Raw genomic sequence first — 21,881 nt, 5'->3', positions numbered from 1 at the left:
GCTCCAGGGCCATCTGCAGTGAAGATTTTGGCTGGTCTCTGCCTTGAAGACTTGGTGACAGCTTGGAGTTAAGGCGGGGCATGAGTGGATCTGAGGGGTAGGAGCGTGGACTGTCTCAGACATGTCTTATGCACTGGCCCACATGCCCTGGGCCTCAACGCCAGTTTACCTGTGGTGCAAGCCTCAGCTTACCTTGCGCTGAGAGCACCTTGCCTCAGGGGTGGTTTTGCTTTTGGCCCCAGGGTTTCCCTAATGCCATGGCAGGGGATGGCGGGAAGAGCATGCACCGCACAGAGTGCAGGAGATTGTCATTCATGGGAACCTTGGGGGGTGGGGACGGCGTGGACGGTGGGGGTGGAGGGGGGCGGGGGGGCGGGGTGGGGGGACTAGGTTGGGGGGCCGTGGGGAGATTGGGTGGGGGTAGGCAGAGAATGCTGGGAGGCCTTCCGCACGCTGCTGGGAAGTCGGCCCGGGGCTGAGCCCCGGCTGCCTACAGCAGTGACCCTCCAGCCTTGATAACGCATCCTTGCACGGGCTGTGCCCCCTTCCCTTGTGCCACTTCTTCCCGCTCCTTGTCCCGGTCCCTGGGGAGCCTCTCAAAGAAGCCATCCTTGTTCAAGGCCTTTTCTCAGGCTCTGCTTTTGGGGGAAGGACCTAGGTTAACACCGTGTCTCCAAATTCCAACTCCCCCTGGAAAAGCACTGAGGTAGACGAGTGGGATTTCTGTCCCTATCAGGCTAAAAAGGGTAAGAACACAAAGTATTTAAGATACTTGTTTATCATACAGACGTGGGTTCTGTAACCGGCAGGCGGTCTTGAAATTCTGTGGAATCACAGGATGCGCCTAGTTATCAGACTGGGCATATAGAGACTAATTCCATCATGGCAAAATGGTGAAGAGAGAAGTCATTGTCGCTGTACAGTTCCCACTAAGTGACATGCTTCCTCTGTTGGATGACAATCCAGAGCCGCGCCTTGAGCTCTCGGCAGCGCCAATGCTTCCCGGATTTCCTGATCTCTAGCTCCCCCTTGTGGTGTCTTCGATTCATGCTCTGAGCTTAGCTGTGAAGCTTAGAATCTGGCTTCCACAGAAACTAGGATTAGGGGAAATTTGTTGCCAAAGCTACTTTTAGTGCTTTTTCTCTAAAGAGAAGTCATCAGGTGTTTGAACAGAGGTGCTACCTCTCGGTTTAGAATAAATTATCATGTCTTATGCTTTGTTCCTCCAGCAAATAACTGTTGAGTGTCCAAGTGGTCTGTAGAGCATGAGATTTCGATTGAAAACGCACCACCTTTCCACAGATGAACAGCCAAGGAGGGAGTTAAACCAGGATCCAAGCAGGTGTGTGCAGGGGAGACAGATGCCACTGTTTGCTTCAACCCCAAATCGGAATTCATCATCCTGCCTGGCTCAGGAGCAGATATGGGGAGCATATTCTCTCTTTATAGTTTGCCTACGATCGATTTCAGTGCATCAGTGCAGGGTGATGTGAACTGTCCTAAATGTCTTATAAAACAAAAAGACAACTTTGCCTTAATCAGGGCTTAGCAGCTTTAAATTTAGTGGGGTTAAGTCCTCAGCACACTCCAGTGGGGTCGATTCTCATACGCTTCGGGTAATTCATATGCATGAGAAGACATTATCATTTTTGGTGCAGCTTTGAAAGGAAGTATTAAGGGCGAGAATTTGATTTTAAGTGATGGGAAGAAAAAAAAAAGGTGTGAATTTAGCTCCAGACTCCGCAGAGGATAAAAGAAGATGTTATATTTCTGTTTGAGAGGTTGCGAATCACTCCAGAATGCCCTCTGACCTTCTCCCTCAGTCCACCTGTCCACAAAATGGCTGGGATTCACTCTGCTGTGCCACCTCTCTGATAGTCTTTGGAGAACAGACAATCTTAGAAAACCCCTCAAATCACTGCATGGACAATAAGTTGTTCTGCAAAGTGATGGTATATATAGAATACTTTTTAAAAGGTACTCAAGATTTGGGGTGCCAGGATGGTACAGTCATTTAAGCATCCAACTCTTGGTTCCCATTCAGGTCATGATCTCATGATCTCAGGGTCCTGAGATCGAGCCCCATGTCAGGCTCCACACTCAGTGGGGAGTCTGCTTGAGATTCTCTCTGCCCCTCTTTCTGCCCCTCCCCACTCTCTAAAATAAATAAATAAAATCTTAATAAATAAATAAGTACTCAAGATTTGTCAATTTTCTCAAGATGATATTTTCTTTGTGTTAATCAGCCATCTCGTGGGCATGTATGTATATCTATGAATAGCTAGAATTAAAAATTTCTAGGAAAAAAAAAACCATAATAATTGACTAGGATGCTTCTGTCTTCTAAGAGGAAGGGGGTGTTGTGTAATTCATTATGGGAATACAATAAGCCATTATACCCAAGGCTGCCCTCCATTTAGAAGAAAGGTGGGCACCAAGCCTAAAAATGTGACCACGCTAAAGGTAAGGTGATAGTTTGGAGTTTGGACCCCCAACTGCTGACAGCTGGTATGAATGAGCATCTAACTGACACCAGCTGTGAAAGGGGAGAGTGCAGCAAGAGTGTGGGAGTGCACCGAGGCTGGCCCATTGGGAAGAGAGTAGTAAGGTGGGGAGAGCCTGGCTGGGGCCCAGAAACTTTCAAGAACCAAGAAGTCTCAATATTCTCTCTCAGGCCACTTGATGGCTCATGCTGTCACATCTCACCCTCTCTGGTCGCTGCAAACCCTCAAAGTCTGGGACACCAAACACTTTGTGTTAGAGATGCTTTGGGGACATCCCGGGAAGATCTGGACTCCCCATTCATTCGGGCCAGGCAAGCGGAGCAGAGAGGATTTCTGCTGCAGGAGCTGAGAGAGGAACCAGGAGGACACAGGCTCCTGGGGCTCCCGCTCTGTCCCCCCACCCCTCTCTGGCAGTCTTTAGGACTCTGTGCTGACATTCCACTGTAAGTGGACTGAGAGCTTCAGCCACTTTCATCTATTAATGGGCGACTTCCATTAAACCCGAAAGACTTGGAGACACGAAAAATGCTGATTAAGTATTTAACAATTATTATTAACATTAGTCACTAGTGAATATCAACTTTGTACTAGCCATTCTTTAGGTGCCAAAGATATAGGGGTAAAGGAGATATAGTAAGTTCCCCTCCTGTGGATCTTACATTCGGGAGGGGGAGTTGTGCAAATGAGAGGTGCCCCGTGAGGGGTGTGATGCTATCAAAAGTCTGTCTTATCCAGGCTGGTTTTCTACGGAAAGGTTTCGCTTGCAGCTACCTCATTGCAATGCATGGGTCATTGCAGATCTCTGATTTCTTTTTTTTTTAAGATTTTATTTATTTATTTGATAGAGATCGAGAGAGGGAGAGCACAAGCAGGGGGAGTGGCAGGCAGAGGGAGAGGAAGAGGCAGGCTCCCCGCTGAGGAAGGAGCCCGACGCGGGGCTCGATCCCAGGACTCTGGGATCATGACCTGAGCCGAAGGCAGCTGCTTAACTGACTGAGCCACCCAGGCGCCCCACAGATCTCTGATTTCTGACGAAGGTGTACAGGTCCCCAACTATGGCCCTCAGGGCGTGGTGTCCTTCCTGAACCCCCCAAGTGACAGCATCACCTATAGCTGAACCCCCCAAGTGACAGCATCACCTATAGTCCTCTCTACAGCAGTATAGCACCAACTGGCACCCATTTGTCTCCTTACGTCTTCCCTCTCCACGACCTGAGGGACCCACAATGAGGAATCTTCTTTCTCTTCACTACTGTCCTATTCCCCAATCTGGAGGGGGGGGCCCTGAGTCCATGTTTGTTGGACAGATGGCTGGTTTCGCTGTGACATGGAATACCATTAACAGCAACGGACCACTTGGTTTGAATTGACTACAAAGACAAATAAGAAATGGCGGCTTTAGCCACATAGTACTCTCCTCCAGAGCCTCAAAACACCCCTGCCAAATAGTATTAATAATAATCTCTTGTGGTAACCAGTCTCCAAGAGAGCTCCCGATGATCCTCACTTATTGTATTCATACCTTTGTGTAGGCCCTGCCATACATATTGACAAATGCTGGGCTGCAGGACCCATAGGATGTTGAGGAAGTGATAGTGTGAAACTTTCGAAGCTAGATCATAAAAGAGGTGTGGCTTCTGCTCTGTGTCTTGGATCATTTGCTCTGGAGGAAGCCCACTCCTTTGTCATAAGGATGCTCAGGCAGCCCTCTGGAGCGGCCCATGTGTGGAGAAGCTGAGGCCTCCAACAGCCATATAAGTGTGCCATGGTGGAAGTCTATCCTCCAGCCCCAGTCGAGCCGTCAAATGACTGCAGCCTCGTGACAGAACCCCAGCTAGAACTGCCCAGGCAAAGCATTTCCAAATTCTTGAGCCATAGAAACCGTGAGATGTATGAGACCTTTATTGTTGTCTTAAGCTACTAAGTTTTGAATTAACCCATCAAGCAGCAGTAATCACAGATAAGGTGATGTTGGTGTTGATTCTTGATCCAATGATTGACATTTCCTCAGTCTGGTATAGAAAAGGAATTTTAGAAAGTGTTAAATTTTCTAAAAGTTGCACCATAAAACCTTAGCCTTCCCAATACATGGCTGCCCCTGAGCCTCCTACACAGACTCTGGAGCTTTCCCTGCAAGAAAAGTAGGCTGAGCAAAGTGAGAGCACTGACGGTCTACTTTATTCCCACAGTCAAGGTGGACAGCAGGAGTTGGCTATCTGACTCAGAGGACTGACGCTGGGATCTGGCTGGGAGGAGACCATCCCTTTGCCCACTGTGCATCCTGCTCCAGGCTCAATTATCTCAATAATACAGGAAAGGAAGACCGTATGTTATGTAAATAAAACAAAAATTCAGCCACAATTCAGTTTTACTGAAATGGCATGCAAATTACTTGCTGGACCTTAGCAGAAAGCAGCCCGGTGAAAAGGAGGGGCCTTGGGAGCGCAGTCAGATTTCTTCAAAAACCCCCCCACACAATGTTCCACTGCGGCTTCATTACTTGCCAGGTGCGCACTGGACTGGCTGGGCCCTTTGTCTTGCTTGCTTCACTGAGCTGGCAGCCAGTGTGGCGCCCTCCCCTGCTGGAGCAGATGGGCCCAGGGCCTTGTTTTCGGGGTGAAGCAACGTGGGCTCCCCCAACCCCGGTCCCCAGGAGCTGGGGCGTGGGGGCCTTCACTGCTGTCCCCTTCTCCCTACACCACTGTCTTCCCCAGATTGTCTGCTTCCTTATTGGAAGCCGCTTTGCTCCCACTGTGTGGGCGCTGTAATCTTTGAGGTTCCTGGAGATGTTTTGAGGAGCTTACTTGAGAGAAATCCCTTGGCTCCTCAGATCGCTCTGTGCACAGCCAACTCCGGCCTGGCCGCCACCAAGGCCACCAAGGCGTGGGCCTCTGATCCCTGGAACAGGGCACTAAGGGCCCTGCTGCCCACTGACCTGGGCTGGCTGCTGACTTGGGCTTCGATAGCAAAGCCCAATGACAACTGAAAAGAACATCCTGTGGTGGGGATTTTGACCAAGGAAGGGGGAGTGAGTGCTTAAGGCCAGGCACCTGCAGGAAGCTTGGTCATGGTCAGAGGAGGGGGCCTGGTAGAAATGGCTATTGGGGGTGCTGGATGCTCTCTGCATCACTGAATTCCTGATCCATGGAAATTGCCAGAAATGATACCTGCTTATCTTCCCACATCTTCACCCCAAACCCCCGTCACCAGGGCCTGAGTACTGAGGTGAATGGAGCATTGTTTACCCCAGTGGCTAAGCCATGGGGACCTATGGGGACCCATGGGGATAGGGTGAGTCTGTGCTCTCATAGCAGGAAAGGGATGTGTGCCAAGAGGCCCCCTGTCCCTGCTGGTTTCCATCCTGACGTCAGGCACGTGTTCCCCCAAGGCAATCGAAATTTTGCAGTGGATAGCCAGCTGTGGGATGGGAAAGGGGGTGGAGGAGAAGGCGAGACCCCAGGTACCTCCCAATGCTGCTGAACCTCAAAAGAATGCTCTGTGAATTCCAAGGTGCCTCTATTCTAGGAGCTCCAACTATGGGATCATTTTCATGTTGGAGAATTCCTAGAACATTCTCCTGTCTGCTTGTCTCCATATTCATAATGTGTGCGTGTATTTTACCCCCCCTCAGCCTCCCTGCCTTCAAAGGCACTCAGCACCCCCCACAACAGTGGGCTTCATCCCATCCCTGCTAGAGAGTGTGCTGTGGGGAGAACAGAGGCCGTGAGGACAAGAGGTTTGGAGTTTCGCTCCGATTCTGTTACTGACAGTGTAACCATGGAGAGCCTTTTCCTCTCTCTATTTCTTGGGGAGCCCAAGAAATCATCTGGAAACCAGGGCGCCTAGATTTGAGCTCCGTCTAGTTAAAGACTGTGACTGGGGAGCCGCGGCTTTTCCCAGGGCTCAGGACCTGTGACCCCATCAGCAGTTCTGGGCTCTAAGCTGAGAGTGTGTTTCACCCGGGACGTGTGGAAATGGTGGCTGGTCTCACAGGTGGTTCTCTGTGTGGCTATTTGGGAATTTTCATGGTCCTTAAATCCTTTTGTTGTGGAGAGGTCCCCTGGGCCTAAAGTTAGATTTGACGTCCAAGATTTGTGGACCTTCCTGGAAGTGGTGACTTCCTGGCAGCTAAGACCATCATGCTGGAGTCAAGGAACATGTTTCCAGATTCAGGCTGGGCTTCCAACAGCTGGGAGTCCGACACCAGTGAATTAAGGGGGGGACTCCTGCCCCCTCCCCCCTCCCCTCTTCTCCCCACCCACAGTGGATTACCATCGAAATAGGATATTAATTAACTGAACCGTGCCTCAAGCATCAAGGTCTCTATTATATATTCACTAACATTATTTACTCCTTCTTGAAATACTGTTTATCAGGTTCATTCAATACAAGGTCTCTGCGTATTTCTTCAGCAATTAAAAAAAAATTCAGTGCTATGCACTGAATTATGTGCCCCCAAATTCCTGTTGAGGCCCTAAGCCCCAGTGTAACTGTCTTTGGGCATGGAACCCATAAGGAGGTAATGAGCGTTCAAGGAGGTCATAAGGTGGGGCCCTGATGTGATAGGATTCGTGTTCTCAGAAGAGACACCAGAGACTTGGATCCTCCATCCCCACCACAAACACAGAGAAGAGGTCCTAAGTGCCCACCCAGGATGGCAGGCCTGCAAGCCAGAAGATCTCTGAATGAATCCTGCCTTGCCAGCACCTTGATCTCGGGCTTCCAGGCTCCAGAACTGCAGGAAATCGGTGTTGTTCAAGCCCCCCAGGGTACGGTAACTTGTTACGGCGGCTTGAGCAGACTACAGCACACACGTACGACACCGCGGCTGGCCGGTTAGAGAAACCGTGTGCGTCACACGCTAACAACACACAGACACACACCGGGGGCCTCAACCACAGTCTGTACTGCAAACAAACAAACACACAAACAAACAAACACCAAAAAACAGAAAACCCCACCCCACATTCTGCCACTGAACAAAGTCTTGAACACACCAAAGTTTAATACAGAAAACAAAAACAACCAAAGCAGCATTAAAGTAGAAATACTCGGGAGAGAGAATTTCTACCCTATGAGCAATTTGAAATAAAAACCTCAGAATCATAATAGTGACTCTACCATCATTTTCTGTAATAAAATATCTATTATAACCGATATGACAATACAATAAAAGTCCTATTGTTCCAGAAACTGTATTCTAACTGAAATAGGATAATTATAGAAATACCTGCCTGAGAATTGCATGTTCAACAGAACCACTGAAAATCATTCTTCTCAGACTGAAAATAAGTCTTCCAGGTACAGAAAACTCTTCAGTGAGATCTCAAATGGAAGACAAGGTGGCTATTTTATTTTTTCAAATCCTTTATAGCAGCGTAACCTTCCAGATGACAGGTGCAGAGGCGCTTCTGCAAGCCAAGAACTGCCAAGGATTGCCGGCCACTCCCAGAAGCTAGGAAGAGGCAAGGAATGATTCTCCCCCACAGATTTCAGAGAGCGCTTGGGCCTGCCAACTCATTGGACTCCTCCCCAAAACACAGACAATAAAGTCCTCTTTTAAGCCCCCTAATTTGTGGTCCTTTGTTATACGACCCTAGCAAACTAATAGATCCACCTGGTATGGGCCTGGCAGAGCACTGAACATTTCACATCTGAAAGGAATGGCATGCATCCTGGGGAAAAGCCTGGGGGCAGGGGAGACCTCCTCCACCCCCAGGGCTGCGAGGAAGGAAGGGGCTCCTAGGCCCACTCTATGGGGCTGGAACCTCTCCTGGCCCCAAACCCTGGCTCTATGGCTGCCTTGGGGCAAATGACTGGCTACAAGTCTGGATCCAGATCCCTGGGAATCCCTAAGCACAAGACTATGGTGCCTCCTTAGAGGTAATTTAAAATAAAAACAACATTGACCATAAGATTTTAGCTTTCAAAATGACATTAAGTTTACTCATGTTTTAATTAAGAGGTCGCAGGGGTTTATGTGTGTGTACCCTGTTTGTGGGATCATCCAGCCCTGGGTCTGGGTGGGATTATCCTGAAAAAGCCATATAAGTTAGGAGCTGGCTAACTGGAACTCTGGAAAAGGTGGGGGGTGGGGACAAGGCGCTGGCCTCAGAGGGCCGCATGGCCCCCCGGCTGCACTCCTTCACATCCAGCCTCTGCCCTCTACCCCAGCCCGGACGCATTCTAGGTGGACCTTGCACCTTGCATTTTCCTCAAGCCTGGAGAGGCTTTCTGGGGACCCTGTTTCCCTTTGTCCTTTGATTCGGGATCTCTGACCCTTAGGCCGAGAGATGCTCCTCCCTCCCCTCAGCAGGCGCAGGAGAGAGCCCAGGGACCTTGGGAAGCCCAAGGTGCTAAATTAATGTTTGGTGAATGTACGGGCCAAAGTCCACTGCTGGTTCTGTGAACAGAGCCTCGCATGCTGGGGGATTCTTGGACCCCCAGCATCGTGGATTGTGGATGGTGGATTGTGAAAGTGGGAGTGGAATCCGATTTCCTGCCTCTCTGGGCACATGAGGCTCACATGTGGGACTCTGGAGATGTTTTTCATTTTCACACCCCATGATATAAACAAGAATCATCTAGATCCCTATGTATTACCTCCTTTACTCTTCAGAATAACCCTATGAGATGGCACTATTATTGTTGTCATTTCCCAAATGAGGGAACTGAGGCATAGAGAAGTTGCATGACTTTCCCGAGGTCACCCAGCCAGATCTAAGGACGGTAAGCATGTCTGGATGCTGGGCCAGTCCACAGTCACCATGATGGGGGCCCCACTGTGCACCTGTCATTCACAGTACCCGCTCTGCGGGAGGCCTGGGTGTCACTAGGGGACTGGTACATTGATGGGCTTCCGTGTGTGCAACCATTTTGACTCATTCATATCAGAACGAAGGTCCCAGGTTGCTGATAGGTGCAAAGTTGGCTGGACTTCCTACAGCTCACCTTCTCTGGAGGGCCCCAACTTTGCAGTTTCTTTTCCTTCCAGCATCTTTCCTGCCTACCAGTGCTCCCCTCCCCACCTCTGGGGGAGTCAGCAGCCCAATTCTTTAAGGAGCCGCCAGAGGGAGCTGCCCGCAGAGAAACGGGAGAATCTCCCCCAGGCCTGAGCCTGGAGATGGTTGAGCTGTTCTTAGCCTCAGTGAACTTTCACTGCTGAAAGTCACCCAAACTCAAGCAAAAGCTCCTATTCAGAAATGAAGGGGTTGGTGGCGCCTGGGTGGCTCAGTCGTTAAGCGTCTGCCTTCGGCTCAGGTCATGATCCTGGGGTCCTGGGATCAAGCCCCGCATCGGGCTCCCTGCTCTGCGGGAAGCCTGCTTCTCCCTCTCCCACTCTCCCTGCTTGTGTTCTCTGTCAAATAAATAAACAAAATCTTTAAAAAAAAAAAAAAAAAAAAGAAATGAAGGGGTTAATTCACTGTGCCCAGGGAACCCTGGTTAATGCTTGAGGCCCTTTCTCACAATGACAGGAGGTAAACGGAAGTAACAAAATGAAGATAGTTAGAGTCCAAAGTTTCAGTTCTGTAAGATAAATAAATGCTGGGAATCTACACAGCATACTGCCCATAGCTAATAATATTGTATTGTACGCTAAATGTATACTAAAGAGGGTAACTCTTATGTTACGTGTTCTTACCACAGGCACACACACTTCCACAGGTGATAATAATAAAAAGGACAGGAAGAAACTTCTTGAGTGATGGATACATTTACGGTATAGATTGTGATGATGGTCTCACAGGTGTATACTTATCCCCAGACTCATCGAGTTGTATACATTAAATATGTACAGCTTTTTTAAGTCAGCAAATATATATATATATATTTTAAAACCCACCTTATTGGGGCATGTATATACTATAGTATATATGTATGTGTGTATGTATGTGTGTGTATATTTATGTGTGTGTATATAGATGTGTGTATATATATGGTGTATATATATGTGTGTGTGTGTGTATACTTACACACTCCCAAAATACTTTCCCATTCAAAAGAGGAACAAGAAGAAAAAGGAACAGAATGACCCTGGCAGTGTGAGAGGCCCATCCTCGGTGTGTACGGCATCCGGGAAAGCCCGGCAGAGTGCTGGTTACAGCGAGGGTTTGAGCCAGGTGGACCCAGGTTAGAGTCTGGACCCCGACACTCCGTACCTGGGTGGCCTTGGGCAGACCCACGTCTCCGCGCCTCACTTCTCCTCTCTGAAATATGGCATTGGTAACCGCGCCTAGGTGGGAGGACAGCGGTCAGGATTAAGTGGGCTAGTCCATGGAGAGCCCCCAGAGCCTCTGTCACGTTTGAGATGGATCAAGGCCATCCCGTGTGTGTATGGGGTTGGGGGTCTTCTCCATACTCCCTTTAAATTACTCCCTGCACCGACCCCCCCCCTCCCCCCCTCCCAAGATGCTCCCCAACCTCAGCTTTGTCCTGCAAGCTGGACTCCCCCTGCCCTTGGGACCCTAGGAGTAAAGCCAGCGCTTAGCCTTTCAAACCCCACCCCCAGGGGCCCCCGGTGCCGGCACCAGGCGGGCGGGGATTCGGGGGCGGGCAGCCTATGTTGGACTTCGGCCCATAAGCTCAGGAGACCTTGGGCTTCCAGGGCTCGCTGGGCTCTCTTCCGCGCCCACGGAAGGGAAGGAGGAGGCTCTGCAGGCCCGAGGGCCCGAGATCCCGGATCAAGGGCCAAAGGCCTCTCCCAGCTTCAGGCAAGTGCGAGGGAAGCCCCGCAACACGCGCGCCGGCCGCGGTAGATGGCTGGCGCCCGGGGGAAAGCGCACCGCCCGAGCGCCACGGGGGCCTCGGCCCGCCCGGCCGGAGGAGGAGGGGCGCCGAGCCCGGGCCGGCGGGCGACGCAAGCGCGGCGCGGCGCCCGGTGAGTGGGGACCGGAAGGCCCCCTGCGCGGGCGGGCCGGAAGGCGGCGGGGGGTGGGGCCTGCGCGCGGGGGCGGCCGCGGGGCGCGGGGGCCCGGCGGGGGGGCGCGGGGGCCGCAGGGGCGCGGGCCGGAGTCTCCGCGGGGCGGGGGCCGCGTGCCCGCGGGTGAAGGGCTCGGCGCGCCGGGGCCGCGGGGAGGTGGGGCGCCCGGGGTGCGGTGCGCGAGGCCTGCGGGCTGCGAGCCGGCCCCACGTCGCTGGGGTATTCGTTCGCCACATGAGGACACTGAGGCACGGAGAGGCCGACGTCACGCCAGAAGTAAGCGACAGCGGCCCAGCTGGGGTCAGAACCTGGGCAGCCGGACTCAGGGCCCTGGCACCCAGCGGTGCGCCCTGCAGTGACCCAGGTGTGTGTATGACCGCCCCAGTCACGCACGTGTATGGGCCGTCCTCAGTAACCCGGGGGTGTGCGTCACCCTCCTCTGTGTCCCAGGTGCGTTGGGGGGGGAGGGCGGCGGCAGGGGTTATATTTGCAGGACAGAGTCCTAGGATACCCGGTGACTCAGCAGCCCTGGCCTCGCCCTGCGGGGAAAGTTTAGAGATGATCAGGAATGGATGCGAAGGATCTCGGAGGGGACGGTTCCTTTGGTGGGGACTGGTAGCTTCTTTAGCCTTTGAAAGAGAAAGCAGGGAGACTTTGAGAGGTTGCAGAGTGACCTGTGTATGGGCCCAGAGTCAGGTAAGGGCGCCCTGCCCGGGTCTATGGCAGAGGGAAGGCAGTACGTGCTTAGCTTTGGCCTCTGTGGCTACGGGAAGGTGGTCCAGGGGGCTTGCTCTTTGGATTTTTCAAGAAGAGTCAGAAATCAGATGTATGTGAAATCTGGTTTCCAAATACTGGCAACACTTCAGTCATTAACAGTCTGTGGGCTAATCTGACAGTGCTGGTGGGGTCCACCTGTGACCTTTGCACCAGGGCCTACAGAGACAAGGTTTACAAGGGCCAGGCCACACAGTGGAATTTTATAAATTCCAACAGAGAAGTAGAAAGTGCTGAAGATGGCAGGTGAGCAAGATCATTCTGACTCCTTAGGAGGCTCCGCTTTTCTAATTTTTTTTTTTTTTAAACAGGGTGCCTGGAGGTCTGCTAGCTTTGAACCCTTCCTCTCCCTGCTCTCTCGCAATCTGGTCCACCTCAGAGAGCCGGGCTGCAGTCTCAGGGATGGGCTCCTCTCCCACCTTCCCCAGAACCTTGCTGTCATCAGCAGACCAGCCCGGTGCTTGCAGGAAAACAGGCCTTCAAATGGGTATTTGCCTTCCCTGTGGCTGGCAGATGGCTTTCTGTGACCAGAGCCCGTGTTGTGGACAAATCTGATTCTGAAATAGGTGTGATGTGGGGAGGGAAGGCCCCATTCCCACCCTCTGAGGTCTGTCCCCATCAGAGTATTCTTCCTCCCTCCTCCCTCCTTACTGGCTTCCTTGTTGCTTACAGACAAAGGGAAGCTTGGAGCGGGAAGAGGAACAGGACTGGCTTCCTTCCGCAATCTGGCAAGCCCAGAGAGGTCAGGAGGCTGGGCTTTTTAGCAGGGAGTCAGGAGATGGGGTGACAAACCTTCCACAAGAGTCTATTGATGCTCTAACATCTAAAATGATTCTCACAGGGAAATTAAACCAGCTTTGTCTTGGATTGAGGCAGCCCCAGTGTTACCTCTTCCTGTGGTGCGGAGCTGCTGACCCCCGCCGGTGATGGGCCACGTCCTCCCCTGCCCTCCCACACACCGGGACACCTCCTGGCCCTCCAGGTGGGCAGAGCCCTGGGCTCCTGCCTTGTGCTGGTCTGTCTGGGCTGAGTGGAGGTTGGGAGTAGCCCTTGCACGATGATGCCTTATTAGCCCCTGTGGGTTTATAAGAAGTCATTCAGAGCAGGTGGGAAGCTAGGTTTTTGATGGATACTCTAGTATGAAGTGGCTGTTTCCTGCCTCCTTTCCATGCATTTTCTTGCTGTGCAGAAAGTGTTTCCAGAGTGCGGGTCCATAATCCTGCAGAAACCCTTTTTAGGAGTGGTGTCTGGGCAGAGTTCCCCGGCCAGGAAGCCAGCCTTGCAGACCATGCTTGGGGTCTTCACATGCCTGGAAATGGGAAGCTCACTGCAGCCTCCAGAGGGGCCTTCCCAGGACTGAGCTTCGTCTCCCTTTTTCCCGGCATAACTGACAGATGGAAAGCTGGATATAAACCAGATAGAAACTATGCGATGATTAGATGTTTTACAGGAGGAATATTAGGTTTTTGAGCTAAGGTTTTACCTTAGGTTTTACCATGATAGTAATTCCTTTGGTTATCAGTATTTAAAATAAATTAGTTTTTGAAATAAAACTCATTTTGTTTGCATAGCTTCACAGGACCGTGGCTGTGAATCAAGTCACACCCTCCATCCCCTCGTTTCTCAGTGACTTCTGCCATGTACAGTTCCTGTGCTGTTCTAATGCTGTTTTATTATTGTGACCTGTGTGTGTGGACAAGTCATGACCCTCACGTGGGCTCTCATCCACGGTGGATGAGGCGGCATGGACTCCATCTACAAGGGGTTGCCGGTAGTGAGCAAAGGGGCAGGAAGCTCGGAGGTATATTGGCAGGTCCAGGACACATGGAGCCAGAGCGGGGGCAGGCACACCTGACTTCTTCTCCAGTCCCTTGAGCACCCCTGTGGGGCCTGCCCCCCCATTGCCTCTACACCCCACTTGGTCAAACGGACACATTTGGGGATGCTTGTTTGCACTTTCTGAACTCGAGGACTAAGTAGCCGATGTCAGATGTCTGGGTCATGCTCTCTTAGAGTCTTGCTGTCCAAAGTGGGCTTAGAGACCAGCTGGAGGCTTGTTCCAAATGCAGAATCTCAGCCCACACATAACATATAACAAGGTCGGGAGTGATTCTGTGCGCTTATGGAGAATTGCTGAGCTCAGAACATTGTAGGGGCCAGAGCACAGGACACTTCTTACCTCTCCTGGGATGGCAGAGAAGTTCTGAACCCTGACTGTGGTGATCCAGCAGACCCACAGACTCATTCTAGGGGCTCAAAATTCTCTCCCAGGATTGGGAGGATGATTTTACATGAGAGGCTGGTTCTGGATTAACCTTGGGTCAAAAAAGAGATATAGCCAAGAGTTATTGAGCAACAGGGTGTGCCCCAAACTTTGTCAAGTTCCTATAGGGACTGCTTGCATAAAAAGGGGAGTGATGGAAAGGAAGTGCCCTTCGAGCCTTGGGTCCAGGTGAAGCCAGAAGGAGAAGCACCAGCTCGTGGCCACTTTGATTTTACTTCTGGGCCCTGCCAGGTGGCCCGTCAGTGTTGTGGGTCCCCATTCCCACGGACCCTGGGGCAGAACCCACCCTGTCCTTGCCCTGCCTACCTGCCAGTTTCCCACCAGTGTGGCAAACAGTTTCCTCACCGCAGAGAATTGTTCTAAGGTCATTATTCCAAAAGTCCATCTGTCTGTCTCTCCAAACATATGCAAACCCCTAGAATTCTTTGGTTTATTTCATTCTCTGGTTGTTTCATCTTACTGGTCATCCTTAGGGTCATCCTGTCCCTGCCTTTAATATCCCCAATGCAGAACTGGATGGGCTTTAGGCGTGGTGGCTTGTAGAAAAGCCAGTGGTGTGTCTCAGTAACAGAATGTTCATTTAGAGCCATCGTGTCTGAGGGCCGCAGTGTTCCAGACTCACACCAGGTACTTTGCATCCATTCTACTCAGACCTTTCCAGAATCCAGCTTGTAGGTGGCTTATAGCCCTTTTACTGGTGAGGAATCTGACGCGCTGCTCAGGGTCCCAGGGCCGGCGGGCGTGGTCACGGAGTCCAGTACTTACCCCTTCTCTGGCTTGGCAGGAGCTCCGTTGCCCTGTCACACAACTGGAGGCTGGGGCTTTCTGCCCTCCGCCAGGCTCTGTGCCCTGGGGATGCCTGAGACAGCAGGAAGGCTGCTGACGCAAGAGAGGGCACGCTCGCCTCACTTGTGATGATCCACTGCAGCTTGTGGCTGGGCTTGCTCCGTAATCTGTCATAAATCAGAAGTTAAGCAGAGGGTGAGGGAGACCCTTCATCCATTCTGCTGATTCTGTTTGCTTATTACCTAAATGCTACCCGGCTTCGTCTGTGACAAGGAACCTCTCACACGGCTGGGTGCTCCCTGTTCTGGCTACAGCAGAGCTCCTGTGCTCTCCATGACGACTCGTCCTTGAAACTCTAGCAAGAGTAACATTTGTCTGCAAATGCTCTGATGCTCATTAACACTCTCCCTTCGAAATGCTTCCTTTGAGGCTCGCCAAGATGCCCATCGTGGTGGAAGACATCATGAAGCTGCTGTGCTCCATCTCTGGGGAGAGGAAAATGAAGGCGGCCGTCAAGCACTCTGGGAAGGGCGCCCTGGTCACAGGGGCTGTGGCCTTCATGGGTGGTCTGGTCGGAGGCCCACCCGGACTAGCTGTTGGTAAGTCAAGCGCTTCACAGGGACAGCCAGCCTTGGGGCTGTTGTTGAAAAGGCCTTTGAGACCGCAGAGACCTCATAGAAATCTCTGTCGTGTGGGAGATGTTCGTTGAGTTGAGGTTGCTTCTGTGACTGGATCTTTGTGTCCCTAATTCATCCTGTTGAAAACACAGGCTTCGGAGTGTGAAGGTCTCAGAAATGCAGGGCATTCTTGCAAATGGCATCTGTGTCAGCAGCCCTGGAGGGCGCCTCTCCCCTCAGGGATGTGTCCTAGCGTCTGAGGATACCAGGGTGTCCTGGGTCCCTTGGATGGGCTCCTTGCCCCGTCCCCATTACATGTCCCTGCAGAAGGGAACCAGGGAGGAAGCTGTATTTGCTGAGCACCTCCTAGGAGCAGATGCTGTCTGGCCATTTTACATGAGCTCATTCAGAGAGACTCCCCATTCTGACAGCCAACAGTCTAATGCAGAAAAAGCAACAAATATCCTAGAGGGGTCCCATCCCTGCCCCCCCGCTTTTCCTACCTGCTTCTCCTTGAGAGCCAGTTTCTGGCAATGAATGGAGGTTTGGCTGATTTTCCCATCATTCCTTGGAGCTAGGATGGGGTTGCTTCCTCGGGCTTAGGAGCAAAAAGGATTCTCGCGTGGCCTGAACCGTGGGCCAGGGCGGCATCAGAGAGCAGGCTGCTGTGTGGGCCTGACTTGAGGGGGGGCTGGATCACGCCTCCCGTGAGGTGCCTCAGATGGACCCTGCAGCACGGGAGTGGCAGAGGCCTGGACTGCCGCGTTGGGCTCAGCGGACGCATCGCTGAATGCCTGCTCTGAGCCGGGCAGCCTGTGCTGGGGACGAGGGAGAGCTCACGGTATGGCATGCAGTCCTCCCACGAGTACAGGCTGGAGAGGTGACTGCTGTCTGGCCAGGCTGGCTTCTGTCTCCGGCCCCCAGCATGGCTTCCTGCCCTGTTCTGCCCTTCTGTGGCAGGGCTGGCATTCAGGGACATTTCATGACGCCGAGATCACGCTGGGGAGTAAATCAGAGTGTGGGTGGCCCCAGACTTTCCACCCGTACATTTCCCTTTCCAGCCTGTGAATTAGTGAGTCCGGACTTCAGCTTCTCACCATCCAAGAAGCAGCCAGTGAGGGAGGAGACATGGCCATTGCCTCCTTCCTCAGTGACATTCAGTATCTTTGCCCCCCGCCCCCATCTGATGTGCTCAGGGGAGGGCTTGCTGGGATCATTCATCATGTGGCTGTTCCCAGGTGCCGTGGTGGGAGCATATATCTTATTCGGATGGTGTCAAAGCTGGTAGAGAACAGGATGTCTGCCAGGAGAACCCGGGGGATTCGCTACTTGCAGCCCCTAGTCGTGGGCGGGAGCATCATTTTACCCAGAAAACCAAGGAAATTTCCCTTCTCCAAAGAGTTAGTAATTTGCTGGTCGATATTCCTGGCGACTTTTTGCATTAAGTGCTGCTCTAAATCAAATATTGATGTTCTCATAAAGGTTTAGTGCAGATGAGTGCAACTCTTGTTGGTTCTAAGCGCTTCACGGGTGTCACGGGGAAAAGTTCAATAAAACTTGTAAATGACTGGTTTTCCCTCCCCGAATCCTCCCTTCTTTTGGAGCAGAGCGGAAGGCTGTCCAGGGGCAGGGTTCAGCCTCCAGGGCCCCATGCTGGCCGAGGCTCAGCCCCAGGGGAGCTGGGTGCTTCCTGATGCCTCCACATTTGGCTTCCTGAGAGGGTTGCAGGTTTTACTGCCTGTTGGCAGGGTCCAGCCCACAGCCGGCTTCTCTCTGGCCCGGGCTGTATTCTCTCGGAGAAACCTTTTATTTTGGAATAATAGTAGAATTACAGACAAGTTGGCAAGACCGCGCAGAGAACTCCCATATATCCCTCACCAGCTTCCGTTCCCCCAACGTTACCATCTTGTGTTACCATGGTGCACTTGGCAAAAGTAAGAAACCAACACTGATGCATCACTATTAATGGATCTCCAGACTTTATTTGTACTTTGCCAGTTTTTGCATTAAGATCTTTTCCTGTCCCAGAATGCAGCTCAAGATATCACAGTGCATTTAATTCTCAGGTCTCCTTAGTCTCCGCAGGTCTGTGACAGTTGCTCAGACTGCTGCTTTCATGGCCTGGGTAGTTTTGAGGAGGACTGGGCAGGTATTTGTAGAATGCCTCCCTGTTTGGGTCGGCCTGAGGGCTTTCTGCTGCTTAGCCCGGGGTTACCGACCTTTGGAAAGCATAGTGCTGACGGAGGTGGGACGCCTGTCTCATAGCTCCATTTCAGGGGCATGTGACATCCACAGGCCTCCCTGGCAATGTCCACCTTGATCACCTGGTTAAGGTGGTATTTGCCAGGTTTGTCCACTGTGAAGTTAGTGTCTCTCCTTTCCATGCTGTGCTCTTTCAGAGAGAGTCACTGTGTTGAGCTGGGCTGCATCTATTAATAGCTGATCATCGATATTTAAAAATCATGGGACTTTTTCAGGATACCCATCTGGCATTCTGTGTGGTAGCAATGGGCTGGCGAGGGGTAGCCACCGCCCCTTAGGCAGGGACCCAGCTCTCTGTCACCTACAGGCTCGCTCAGCCCTATTCCTTCCTCTCAGCTACCTGCCTGGCCCCTGAAGGCACCTGAGTTTGAGACCCCTGCCCCAAGGCACCTTCCTGTAGCAGACCTGCATCCCACCTGATCAGACAGAACTTTCCATTGACATAAGGGCTTTTAGTCCCAACATCATGAACCTTAGATTTGATCATAAATTTATACTTAAAAATAATGGTTATGCCCTTTTGGGGTCACAGGAAGAGAAATAATTGAATAGCTAGCATCATACAACTCTGGAGGGCTGGCATGAAAAACAGTTGCTTCCAGAGTAAAGGTCTCCTTCTCTGTCCCCAGGGTCCTTTAACCATGGGATTTCCCTGGAAATTTCCAAAGTTCAGGGGCAAAGAGCATATTATAGAGAAAACTCAGCCCCAGCACTGAGATGATTCTCCTTGAAAAAGCACTTGCTTCTCAGCTCTCTCCTTTACGATGAGAGAGTTTTGTGGGAAGCAGGAAACCTGCAGGCCCTGGAGAAGATTATTGTTAGCAGAGCTGTGAGGTGGGAGATGCTTCGTGCTGCATCTGTGAGTGCACAGCTTGGGGAAGGGCACTTTGGGGTGTCAATTATCTGAGCCAAATGGATTGAAGACCCCATAAACCCTTGCCCCCCACACCGTGGGGTGGAGCGGGCATGAAGGCGAGCCTGTTCTGGCCCGCGCGTGAATGTGGCCACTCGTCATGCGGGCCGATGTGCTCTTAGCAAGAGCACTGATTGAACCAACTAATTGAACCTTCCTTATTTTCTAGGGGGGGCTGTCGGGGGTCTACTAGGTGCATGGATGACAAGCGGACAATTTAAGCCGATTCCTCAGATCATAATGGAGCTGCCGCCCGCTGAGCAGCAAAAGCTCTTTAATGAAGCCACCGCCATCCTCAGGCACGTGGACTGGACGGACGCCGTGCAGCTGACCACGCTGGTCATGGGCAGCGAGGCCCTGAAGCAGCAGCTGCTGGCCATGCTGGTGAACTACGTCACCAAGGAGCTCCGGGCCGAAGTTCAGTATGATGACTAGGTCGCTCCTCCTGGGAAGTGCGGGTGTCATTTAGATGATTCTCGGGACTCACAGGAGGGGACAGGGGAGTTGGGGAAGCCGCACATCATCAGTGTGTTACCTTAAATGGAGTGAAATCTGCTGGAGAGGCTACTACTATGCTGTATCATGTTCTGGAAATTATTTATGAAGATGCTGTGTTTTGTGACAACCCTTTCACTGGGAGGCTGGTAGACAGCGAAACCCTGCCTGCCCCAGACATGGGTGACAGCTTCCTGAATCCACTGTCACTCATATGGGAGCGTAGCAGGAGGCCCTCGTGTTCCGTCTCCTCGCCTGTGAAGATGAGCCCTGTCCGAAGCACCCGTTACAGGACTGGTTCCTTCCCTGGGGCCCAGGGTCTCAGGACCTGAGAGCTGGCCTGTGCTGGAATTCACCTTTCCCTCCTGTGCCCCTTCCCTGACCAGTGACTCTGAGTGGCCCCACACAGGGTCAGTCGCCTGTTGAGCGAAGCCACAAACATCCAGGCCCCCAGCCCTTCTCTATGTAGCACACCTGGGCTCTCACCCTCCCAGGGGCTTCCTCTCCCCATTGGACAAGTTGTGGTACTTCTTGAGTTTTGCTTTTAAAATTAAATACTTCCAGCCAAGAGTATTGCTTTTTCTGACGTGGTAGGATCTAAGCAATGTGTCCACCCTGAATTTCCCCTAATACCATATTCACTTTGCTCTCAGAACTGTTACTTGACTAGGTGTCATCAAATTGCAGTAAATGTTTTCTGAACAGGGCTTTTCTCACAGATTTTATGTAAAAACATCTCTCACACCCAGGGTCGTACACGCAGAGCACAAGGGAACGTTCTGGATTTGTGGCTTTAAAGAATGACAGACGCCTCCCAAGTCCAGTGCCTGAGACCTAACTGCCCGGGTTTTCCTGCTTTGGCTCCTCTGTGCTTCCAGTATGCGCACACTGCCCGAGCCTCCGCAGGCCCCCAGGTCCTGGGCCAGGCAGCAGCTTGGGGCTCTCTCTAACGGGGAAACGGCACAGGCCACCCTGGGGGTATGGAAGGAGGCACTCCTGCGGAGGAGAGTTGGTATTCTGACATCTCTGTGTGTGTAAGGAAAACTTCAGGATGAATTAGAACCCATGCTGATTTAGGCCAGGGGAGGGACTTCAGTGGACATCAGGGCAGGACCTCTGAACTAGGACCCCGTGTCCCCTGGGTCTGGGACAGTTGGGCCCAACACACAAGCAATGAATGGGTGAGGCTTCCCCCACCTCCCCAATCACTTTCTTTGAGAACTCACGGACATGGGATCCTAGTTCAGAGGTCCTGCCCTGATGTCCACTGAAGCCCCTCCCCTGGCCTGCCTGCCTTTATTCCTAGGAAAAACCCTGACCCAACTCCTGACCAGTGTCCGGTCAGATGGAGCAGGCCTTGCTGAGTGAAGTCAGCCTGGACTAGCTGGGTTCTGGGGTCACTGTGATAGGCGATGGGCCTGAGAGGGCAGGCCAGACCTCAAGTCCTGTCTCCCCCAGGAGGTGAAAGCACTTTGCTGGCTTTTCCCTCAGGCTCTCCTCTCGGCTCCTGTGATTTTAGGATTCTTATTTCTGTGTCTCCTTGGCAAAAATTTTCATTTATATATATATATATATATATTTTTTTTTTTTAAAGATTTTTTATTTATTTATTTGACAGAGAGAGACATAGCGAGAGCAGTAACACAAGCAGGGGGAGAGGGAGAAGCAGGCTTCCCGCCGAGCAGGGAGCCCGATGTGGGACTCGATCCCAGGACCCTGGGATCATGACCTGAGCTGAAGGCAGACGCTTAACGACTGAGCCACCCAGGCGCCCCTCATTTATTTATTTTTTAATAGATAATTCCAGCCTGGTACTTAGAAGACTTAGAAGACTCTAGACAGTACAATGGAAAAGCAAGGCTTCCTCCACCATGAACTCCTGCCCCAGGCCCCTCCCCAGAGGCAGCCACTGTACCAATTTCTTGTGCATTCCTTACGTCAGTTTTTAAATAGTCTTTGAAAACCATTCACTTCCTTTTATTTGTCAGTGTTTATGGATGAAAGCTTAGAAGAATCCAGCAAAGGATAATGAAATCGCTACAAATTTTACCACCCAGAAAATCACTCTTAATACATTTGATACATTTCTTGCAAACCTTTTTTAATGCTATGTATGCACATTTCCAAAATATTTCCATTCTTACTGTTTAGACCTCTTTGATGCTTTTACCAATTAACATTAAATAACATTTGTGTTTAATTTAAAATTCCTTGTAAATATGTGTATATATGTGTAAATATGTGTAATCATACTTAGCCTTATCCCTGGTGTGGTTTTCATTGCCCCAGTGAACAGTTTGTGTTAACATTCTGTTCATATTTTAGA

General features: G+C 51.5%; 1 protein-coding gene and 1 long non-coding RNA gene across 11 annotated transcripts; one reads left to right on the top strand and one right to left on the bottom strand.

Moving 5' to 3' along the window:
- Positions 1 to 385: 385 nt before the first annotated feature.
- LOC123855502 (uncharacterized) lies at positions 386 to 11,230 on the bottom strand. The gene is made up of 3 exons (XR_006793542.3): positions 11,097 to 11,230; positions 10,664 to 10,737; positions 386 to 4,516 (listed from the first exon to the last, which is right to left on the bottom strand). It is a non-coding gene; the product is annotated as an uncharacterized LOC123855502 (long non-coding RNA).
- On the top strand, positions 11,225 to 20,123 carry CUNH19orf12 (chromosome unknown C19orf12 homolog). Of its 10 annotated transcripts, XM_045891181.3 has the most exons (6): positions 11,508 to 11,788; positions 12,510 to 12,764; positions 12,871 to 12,940; positions 13,040 to 13,180; positions 15,698 to 15,867; positions 19,230 to 20,123. In XM_045891181.3, the coding sequence occupies exons 4-6, from the start codon at positions 13,125 to 13,127 to the stop codon at positions 19,493 to 19,495; spliced, it is 492 nt and encodes a 163-aa protein (XP_045747137.1). In that variant the 5' UTR covers positions 11,508 to 11,788; positions 12,510 to 12,764; positions 12,871 to 12,940; positions 13,040 to 13,124; the 3' UTR covers positions 19,496 to 20,123. The 10 variants fall into 10 exon arrangements, with proteins under 10 accessions (XP_045747136.2, XP_064437678.1, XP_045747137.1 ...); XM_054511338.2 differs by lacking the exon at positions 12,871 to 12,940 and having other exon boundaries at positions 12,510 to 12,685; XM_064581608.1 differs by lacking the exons at positions 12,871 to 12,940; positions 13,040 to 13,180 and having other exon boundaries at positions 11,503 to 11,874; positions 12,510 to 12,685.
- The last annotated feature ends 1,758 nt before the right edge of the window (positions 20,124 to 21,881 follow it).

Source organism: Mirounga angustirostris, unplaced genomic scaffold, assembly GCF_029215605.1.
Source record: "Mirounga angustirostris isolate CCGP_5_RB_7025 unplaced genomic scaffold, mMirAng1.0.hap1 SCAF_16, whole genome shotgun sequence".
Taxonomy (NCBI): Eukaryota; Metazoa; Chordata; class Mammalia; order Carnivora; family Phocidae; genus Mirounga; species Mirounga angustirostris.
The sequence above is the reverse complement of the archived record's forward strand: the minus strand, read 5'-3'. Positions and strand labels throughout refer to the sequence as shown.

What these genes read in the sequence shown, in the direction of transcription:
- CUNH19orf12 (XM_064581608.1), top strand. Translation starts at nt 11,659, where the DNA reads ATGAGGACACTGAGGCACGGAGAGGCCGACGTCACGCCAGAAGTAAGC. An exon ending in CACCCTCCTCTGTGTCCCAG is followed by an intron (nt 11,875 to 12,509) that starts GTGCGTTGGGGG and finishes TTTTTTAAACAG; the next exon opens with GGTGCCTGGAGGTCTGCTAG. An exon ending in GAAAACAGGCCTTCAAATGG is followed by an intron (nt 12,686 to 15,697) that starts GTATTTGCCTTC and finishes GCTTCCTTTGAG; the next exon opens with GCTCGCCAAGATGCCCATCG.